Source organism: Arachis ipaensis, chromosome B1 (assembly GCF_059453495.1).
Source record: "Arachis ipaensis isolate K30076 ecotype BB chromosome B1, ASM5945349v1, whole genome shotgun sequence".
Taxonomy (NCBI): domain Eukaryota; kingdom Viridiplantae; phylum Streptophyta; class Magnoliopsida; order Fabales; family Fabaceae; genus Arachis; species Arachis ipaensis.
In genome coordinates, this window is record NC_142436.1 from 6,833,968 (window position 1) to 6,843,104 (window position 9,137).

A 9,137-nucleotide genomic window follows, 5' to 3' on the forward strand; every position below is an offset into this window, starting at 1 on the left:
AAATGATGTATTATTGAATAGAGTGACCTAATAAACCTTTCAATGAATTTTCTGTCTTATGATTCCTTCAAGTGAGCCCACAAACCCCATTAAGGTCACAAGAAAGCAACCAAAGCTAAATATCCTAAGAACAATCCATTTGCTACTCCATACTTCAATCTTTTTCTGAACTAAGTACATCTCCACTGGAAAAAGAATTGCCAATGGCCAAAAGTTTATGGCTCCTAAAACTCCAAGAACTTGGTTGAAGTAAGGGAAAAGAATTGCAACTCCTGTGGTTGAAATCACAAAAATTGTTCTGAAACAGAACCTGAAAAGATTGAAGTTAAAAGGGGGCAAAAGGGGTAGTTTCACTTTGTAGAAATTGTTCACAAAACCATTGTTGGGGAACTTTCTTGATCTCCATCTATCAGCTACATTATATATTGGCTGACAATAAATCTGTTAAGAAGAACAGTAATTAATTAAGTTGCATGAAGGGAAAAAAATGGTAAAGAGATAAAAATTCTTTCTAACAAATAGTTGGATATCTATTTAGAAGAATATGTCATTTTATTTTTATTATTTTTTAAAATAAATTATACATTTTTCTTTATTCTCTCTGCACAAAAACCTCATCATCATAATAAAATTGTCCATTAATTAGTATGATGTAGGTGAGCAAACAATTAAAGGGTTAAAAAAAAATAGAGATAATAAGAATCAATTTGATTTCCGAAGTTTTATAATTATGAATTTAGTTATCTATCTGGTTAACATAATATTTGAAAATCTACTATGACAATTTAAAGATTAGTTAACATTTTAAAAATGAAATTATTTAAATAAAAATATTTTTATATAAAGATGATAGTTAATACATTAACACATATTATTTAATTAAATATATCATACCATTTAATGTGATTTTAGCCATTATTATACAAGGACATATACATGTGAATACTTCTCAAATTCAATTTGACGAGAATGAAAGTTATATACACATGTAAGTTCTATTAAAAACTTTTACTAATTAAGAAATTGATGCTAAATAGTAAATAGTTTAACCAAAAGCGTTTAAGGTGTGTTTGGAATATCTTGAGAATAGAGTTCTCATAAAAAAAAATTTTAAGTTTAAAATACAATAAAAGTATAATTTTTAATTCTCAAAAGAATTTCAATTCTTACATTAATATTCAAATTAAATCATACCAAAAAAATCTGATTTGTAATTCTGTATTACTAAAGATTAAAATGTTAAAATTGTCCCTAATAAACAAATAAAAAAAAGGCAAAAATAAAAAACCCCAAAAATAAAATAGTAAAGAACACAAAATTCATTTAATTCATGTAATTAATTGTTCTAAATCATTAATTTAAATTTAAAATAGAATTAAAATTTACTTCTTAATAAAAATAAAATTCTTTTCTCATTTTAATATTTCCAAACACATTTTTAATTTTGATACTTAAAATAATTTCATACGATTCATATTTATACATTTTAAGTAATATATTTAAAAAATAGTTATTTTTGTTTACGCGACAATATATATGGTCTATTGTCTATGACTCTATGTAAAGTTACACTAATAATGTAACAAAGTTAAATTTAAGGTAAAAACTCAGGTGAAGTCGACTTCATATGAAATTGATACCTAAAAACCATTAGATGAAATTTTAGTCAAATCAGTCAAATTATTTAACGACTCTCAAGTATCAATTTCACGTAAAGTCGACTCCACCTGAGTTTCCACCTAAATTCAAACATTAGCAATAAAGGTACCTGATACCCTCCAACCAAATGAACAATAATGCAAACATTAGCAATGTCAACAAGCCAGAAAGGCTCATAGAAGCCAAACCCAGTGAGCAGGTTTCCCGGCGTAGAGTTTCCGAAGGCGGCGTATCCAAAGCATCCGCAACAGAGATAGAAGAATGTTGTGATCAAGATTGCAATCATCGACGCCTTCTTCATGGTTTGGTTTTCCGGTGGAGAAGACTTCAGTGTGTCCTTGTAACAACAAAATTCAACATTTTCTTAATTTCAGCATTAAATTGCTGCTTCTTTTTTTCAAAAGTGGTACCAACCACTAATAAGTAATAATTACTACCTAATTTGAATATGAAATACCTGAATCTCAAGGAGGAGAAGAGAGTAGGGATAAGAGAATGCGATGTCGCCAAGTGCTTGAAACACTAACCATATTTTGTCTGCAACGTTATTAGTTGCTACCCCTGTTATGCTACCCATAATTCTTCCATTTTCTGTAAGTGTCACCAAATTCCAATCATACATTGTTATTTGATTAAAGTTATCAAATCAAATTACCTCTATCCAGGGAATGGATCTCTCAATTTTTTTTTTAATATTGTTGTAAAATAATTTTTTATTATACACTTTTTTAAGTGAGACTAAAAAATATATATATATATATGAAAAAAGATGTTAAATAGTAAAAGATTATGCTTGACAATTTTTTTTTTTAAAAAAATTGAAACGATCTATTCACAATCTAAAATGTTTATTAGTTATATTTTTTAATAAGCTATAGTATAATTAAATACATGTATAAAGTATTTTTATATTGATAATATGAGTTTACAACATCATCTATCATATTTATGCGTTTAGATTATTTTTTAAGTAGTAATAGGGGTGAGCACGGGTCGGGTTGGTTCGGGTTTAAGATAAAATTAGAACCGAACTAATTGAATTGTAATTGGTTTGATTTGGTTCAGATTTATATTTTTTGTGTGTGTACCTAAATCAAACGGTTCGGGTAATTGGGTGTCCAATGAACAAAAATTTATAAAAAAAAAATTTATCTTAAAAAATCTGTAATTACAATAAACATATAACATTAATATAAATAATTCAAACATGTTAAACACCAAATGCATTAAAAATTAAACACATTAAAATTCAAATATATTAAACACTAAAGACATTAAAATCCATACATATTAAAAGGTATATATATTTTAAATTTTTATTTAATTAATATATGGTCAGATCTAAAAGTTGGTTTGGGTTCCGCATTCCCATAACCGTTACCCCAACTAATTACTAGAGAGAGTCATTGGTTTGGTTTGGGTTAGACTCGATTACCCATTAGTTCCAGAGCCAATATAATTTATTCGGTTCGGGTTTGGGACGAGTAATCAGGTACCGCGACATGTGCTCACCCCTAAGTAGTAAGTTTGAATCTCCGTCGAACTAAATTTCAGTTAAGAAGAAAAAAAAAAAGTTTAATTACTTTGTTGGTCCTATAATTTCACCAAATTTTTAATTAGGTTCTTATACTTTTTTTCTTTTTAATTGAGTCCTTACACTAATTTTTTTTTAATTGGGTCCTTAAACTTTTTTTTCTTTTATTTGGGTCTCTACACTAATTTTTTTTATTTAGATCCTTATACAATTAAACCAATTACTGTCAAGAAGGACTTAACTGAAAAAAAATTGGTAGAGGAACCAAATTAAAAAAAAAAAAGTATAAAGACCTAATTAAAAATTTTACAAAATTATAAAAACCAATAGAATAATTAAACAAAAAAAATCATAATATCATCAACAATTGAAAATAACTGCTCCAATATATATTTTTTCACCATATTTCCTACCCAATAATTAATTAATGCATTAATTTGAATGAAATTAATGGTTTCAAAAGTCAATGATGGGTATACTTCTCATATGAATTTAATTTTAATGCATTGTTAATGTAAAATAATTTTACACATGTATCTAATTATGTAACATTATATTAATAAAAATAACTATTTTTTATATTAACCATTAACTATGTGATTGGTTATCCAAAGAACAAATGTAATTACACTACGGTATAACACTGTTAATATATCAAAATTAAACTCTTTTTATATTATATATATATATATATATTTTTTTTTTTTTCAAGAAAAGAATGTGTGTGTGTGCATATGTATGTGCACCCGCTTAATTGAGATGGGGTAAAATCTATGGATTCTAGATTAACCCAAACAAACTAACAAGTATGTAAGATCTTTAAGAATACATGAAGTTTCTATAATTTAAAAGTTTGTGATCTCATTTAGTTGAAAACCGATGAGATTGTAGACACTTTGGAAATAATGAAACCAACATTAGCAAGTTAACATTAAATAGTAATAATAGAAGAGATGGTTACTTATAACTGTGGCGATGCCAAGTCCAAGTCCTATGAATGAATAAGTGAAGGACATAATTGCAGCAACAACTGAAACCCATGCCATGTTATGAAGATCTGGTATGAACGACATCACAATCTGGACCAACCCAAACATCACCATATACAAACTATCTCCATACTCACAAGAAGCCTTATGTCCTTCCTTATGATAACAATTTGATTTCAGAATTGCCCTGCACAAGTGACGTTAGTCACATCCGTTCTTTTTAATAACCATTCAAGCCGTCAATATTAAAAAATATATATTTTTATTGATGTAAAATTATTTTATGCATAAAACATTGAATTTCAAATTTCATATACCTTAGACTGGTCGCTGTGGTTATGACATATGCTATACAAGTCCCATATAAGGCCAAAAATTGAAGGAAACCAGCAAACCAAGTACTTTTATTACCTGGAAAAAAATTTAACATATACACCATATGAAATCATAATTTATAATTACCAATGTAGTTCTTTTAAAATTATTATTAACAATTAATGCTATATAAAATTTTGATAGTACCAAGATTGGCTCTAACAGCATCCATGTAAGAGTAGTTTCTTTTCCCAGTTATAGGATCCGGAGTTCTGTAACAATCAGATAAGAGACATGAAGAAACATAGGTTATAATTGCAAGACAGAGCAAGGTAATTGGCCCTGCAATCCATCCTAGCTGTGAAGTGCTCCAAGCAAGAGACAGAACGCCGGAGCCGATCACCGCCGTGATGATATGAGCCACGGCACTCCTTACGGTTCCTGGGTTATGAATTATGATACATTTAGCCTCTATCTCAGTGTCTCTGTATTCTCTGTTTCGAGACATTTAGAAGAAAAAGAAAAATTTTACCTTTTCTTTTGACATGTCCATCATCATCATAAGCACCTGTGCCACTTCTTATTTGGAGAGAGTTCATCACATCCATCTTTTAACCAAGCTTATGGTTATGGAGTTTAATTAGGCCTAAGCTTGGAACATTAAAGAGAAATTGAAGGTGGGGAGCACTATATATGAAGTTGCATGAGATGATATTAGGAGCTGATTATAATTATATTTTACCATCCTAGTTGAGTTTGGGTTTACGATTTAAGATTGTAATGGAGAGCTAGCTATCATTTTTCTAACTTCAATAATGTTTTTGTTTTTATTTTTATTTTTATTTTTGGTAGATACATGTTTTTTATTTTTTAAAAAGGGAGTGCTAGGTAAACAATGACTATTTTGAACAATATAAACAATCACCAATCAAATAAAAATACACTACACCATAATTTAATGCTACTAATTAAATTTAGAGTGAAGTACCAACCCGGTCCCTGTCCATTTTCAAGAATGACAACACGACCCCTCAAAATAAAATCGATCCACTTCGGTCCCTGTCCCTTGATTCCGTCACACAACGCGGTCCTTGTGGATATTTTTCTGTCAACTCTGAACGGAAAATGCTGGCGTGTCATGTTCAGAAATGGACAGGGATCTAATTATCTCTAAATTTAAATTGGTTAGGGGTTTATTTGTCCTTATAATTTTTTAAACAATATTTTTTTAGATTATTTTTTTATTTATTATATTAATATTTTTTTCAATAAATTATTAAATATATGGTATAATAAGTACAAACTAATTAATAAATTATTCAAATTTAAAAATATCATTTATTATCAAAATAAATAAATCATTCTCAAATATAATTTTTAAATACATAAATAATAAACATTAAAATTCAATTAATACATTAATAATAATAACCCTATGATATACTATTAGTATTATGATCTAAATAATTTTTCACAATAAAGTAAAAACTAATGAACACATTACTTGATATATAGTAAAATATTTTTTAGTAATAACAAATTTAATTTTTTATCTCTTTAAACTAAATTAATAATTCTATTTGATATCTTTATACTAAAATACACTATGAGTAAACTACTAATAATACTAAATGAAATAATATATATATATATATATATATATATATATATATATATATATCATATTTAAAGTATCAATAATATTATTAATCTATTAATAATACATATGATCATAAGGTTATAGATTGATAAAGATTTATCAATATAAGAATAATATAGATTAATTAAAATTTTAAGTATATTAAAATTCAATTAAAGAGATAAAAAATAGAATTATTTCAATTAGTATTTAATTATTTCATTAAAGGTTATATATTTTAATTATTTCATTTAGTATTAGTAGCTTATTTATAGTGTATTTTAGTAGAAAGATATTAAATAGAATTATTAATTTAGTTTAAAGAGATAAAAAATTAAATTTGTTATTACTCAAAAATATTTTACTATATATCAAGTAATGTGTTCATTAGTTTTTACTTTATTGTGAAAAATTTTCTAGATCATAATACTAATAGTATATCATAGGGTTATTATTATTAATGTATTAACTGAAGTTTAATGTTTATTATTTATGTATTTAAAAATTATATTTGAGAATGATTTATTTAGTTTGATAATAAATGATATTTTTAAATTTGAATAATTTATTAATTAGTTTGTACTTATTATACTATATATTTAATAATTTATTGGAAAAAAAATATTAATATAATAAATAAAAAAATAATCTAAAAAAATTTTGTTTAAAAAATTATAAGGACAAATAAACCCCTAACCAATTTAAATTTAGAGACAATTAGATCTCTATCCATTTCTGAACCTGACACGTCAACATTTTCCGTTCATAGTTGACGGAAAAATACCCATAGGGACCGCGTTGTGTGACGGAATTAGGGAACAGAGACCAAAGTGGATCGATTTTATTTTGAGGGGTCGCGTTGTCATTCTTAGAAATGGATAGGGACCGGATTGGTACTTCACTCTTAAATTTAAGATTAATTTACTCTTTTAACCCTATTAATTCACATTGTTTACACATTATTCAAAAATGTTGTTGGTTACGTATACTTTTCCTTAAAAAAATAGCTAACATGTATCTTAAAAGCTCATTATAAATTTATTATTAGTAAAAAAATTTTAAATATTTTTATTTAATAAATATAAAATAAATACTTTAAAAGTTTTAATTTTTATATTCTCAATAAAAAATTTTTAATTTATAAATTTAATATGTATTCTTAAAGCACAAATTAAATAAACCCAAAAAAAGAGTTTTATCCGTATTATTATTCATGTCTGTAGGTAACTTTACCATCTTCGTATAAATATCAGCAAGATTCACATTTTATTTTTGGTAAAACCCATCGGTAGTGAATTTTAACCTTTTTTAAAGGGAAAAAAATCATATCAAAACTAGGAATTATTCAACCATGTTATGTTATATATACGTAAAAGATTAATTATCAAATTAATTATTTATATAAAATACATGTTAAAGTTTTTTTAAAAAAATTGCATGAAATAAAAATTAAACTTTAGACTATTTGATCATAAAAATTATAATATTATATTATAAAAATATTTTTTTAAATTTTAAATTAATAAAAAATATATGAATAATTATATTGTATTGCAGAATAGATGCTAAACTTAATTATGTTCATAGCTTAATTAAGTGCAGGCCCACATCAATTACGAATTAAATTGGCTTAATGTAATTTGTAATTTTATTTTATGAGTATAATATTTAATGGTTTAATTACTCTGTTAGTCCTATAGTTTCGAGAAATTTTTAATTAGGTCCCTATACTTTTTTTCTTTTAATTGAGTCCTTGCACCAATTTTTTTTTAATTGGGTCCCTACACTTTTTTTTCTTTTTATTTAGGTCCCTATACTAATTCTTTTTTTTTTAGTTGGGTCCTTATAAAATTAAGTCAATTACTACTAAGAAGGACTTAATTGAAAAAAAAAATTAGTGTAGAGACCCAATTAAAAAGAAAAAAAAGTATAGAGACCTAATTGAAAATTTCACAAAATTATAGGGACCAACAGAATAATTAAACCTATTTATTTTAACTATTCTTCTCTCCTATTATTTCAAAATTGATGCATTCCAAATAAATGATCATTGAAATTACTAATTAAATAACTATATTTTTTTAATTTAATTTTAATATATTAATAATATAAAAATAATTTTCATTATAACGTATTAAAATTAAATTTCTTTATGCGTAAAATATCAAATAAAGTTTCTACTATTAATGAACATTGACAAGAGTGGAATTTTTTTATTATTATTTTTTAATCTTTTGGTGTATAAAAGAAGGCAACAAAATCTTGTCAACAAATTTGAAGATGTACATTAATCACAAAATTTAATTTTGTATTCTTCTATAATAGGAAATATTTTATTTAAATAATAACTTTAGAATGTTGCTAGTATATATGTATCCGTGCGATGCACGAAAAATATTTAATATTTTATTTGTATTTAAAATATTTTTAATAAAAAAATATTTTTTAATATATTTAATTTTAAATTAAATTAAATTTATTTTTTTTATTCATAGGAATACTAGACAATAGTACATTAGTACATAACAAAAAAATTTATAAAATAATTAGATTAATTAAAAAAAAATATAATATATAATAAATTAATATCTTAATTTTTTTAAGAAAATATACATATACATTTTTTTGTCTCTAACATTGATAGTTGTATATCTATAAGTTGTATTTTTGTTTCTATATCAAATAAAATTTAAATTTTAATTGTATATAAATTTTTATTCAACTATAAAAAAATAAAAAATAAAAAACACAATTAATAACAAAGAGATACCAATTGATTAAACAATAACTGATTATCTCAATTTATTAAAGACTTCTCTATACACAACATTAATCGTACAATTCTCAGAACAGGATTGCTACACATCCAAGTATTTTTTCATTCAAGTTTATCCAAATAGGTCCAACACCAACAAAAACCACTCATTAAAAACGCGTCATTACACGCGCTTTTTCTTCTTCTCCTTCCCCGCGCTTCTTTCAAATACACACATACATCCTC

At 25.0% G+C, this 9,137-nt stretch overlaps 1 protein-coding gene across 1 annotated transcript; it reads right to left on the reverse strand.

The window, feature by feature from the left end:
* Positions 1-5,150, reverse strand: LOC107616352 (putative amino acid permease 7). The gene is made up of 7 exons (XM_016318322.3): positions 5,030-5,150; positions 4,705-4,938; positions 4,500-4,593; positions 4,155-4,369; positions 2,117-2,250; positions 1,769-1,996; positions 1-441 (listed from the first exon to the last, which is right to left on the reverse strand). Exons 1-7 carry the CDS (start codon positions 5,103-5,105, stop codon positions 40-42), a joined length of 1,383 nt encoding a protein of 460 aa, XP_016173808.1. The 5' UTR covers positions 5,106-5,150; the 3' UTR covers positions 1-39.
* Between the last annotated feature and the right edge of the window lie 3,987 nt (positions 5,151-9,137).

Excerpts from the sequence above, each read along its gene's own strand:
- LOC107616352 (XM_016318322.3), bottom strand. The coding sequence starts at position 5,105 with ATGGATGTGATGAACTCTCTCCAAATAAGAAGTGGCACAGGTGCTTAT. Across the intron at positions 4,370-4,499 it reads ACCACAGCGACCAGTCTAAG|GGCAATTCTGAAATCAAATT; the intron begins GTATATGAAATT and ends TCACTTGTGCAG. Across the intron at positions 2,251-4,154 it reads TGGCATCGCCACAGTTATAA|AAAATGGAAGAATTATGGGT; the intron begins GTAACCATCTCT and ends TGACACTTACAG.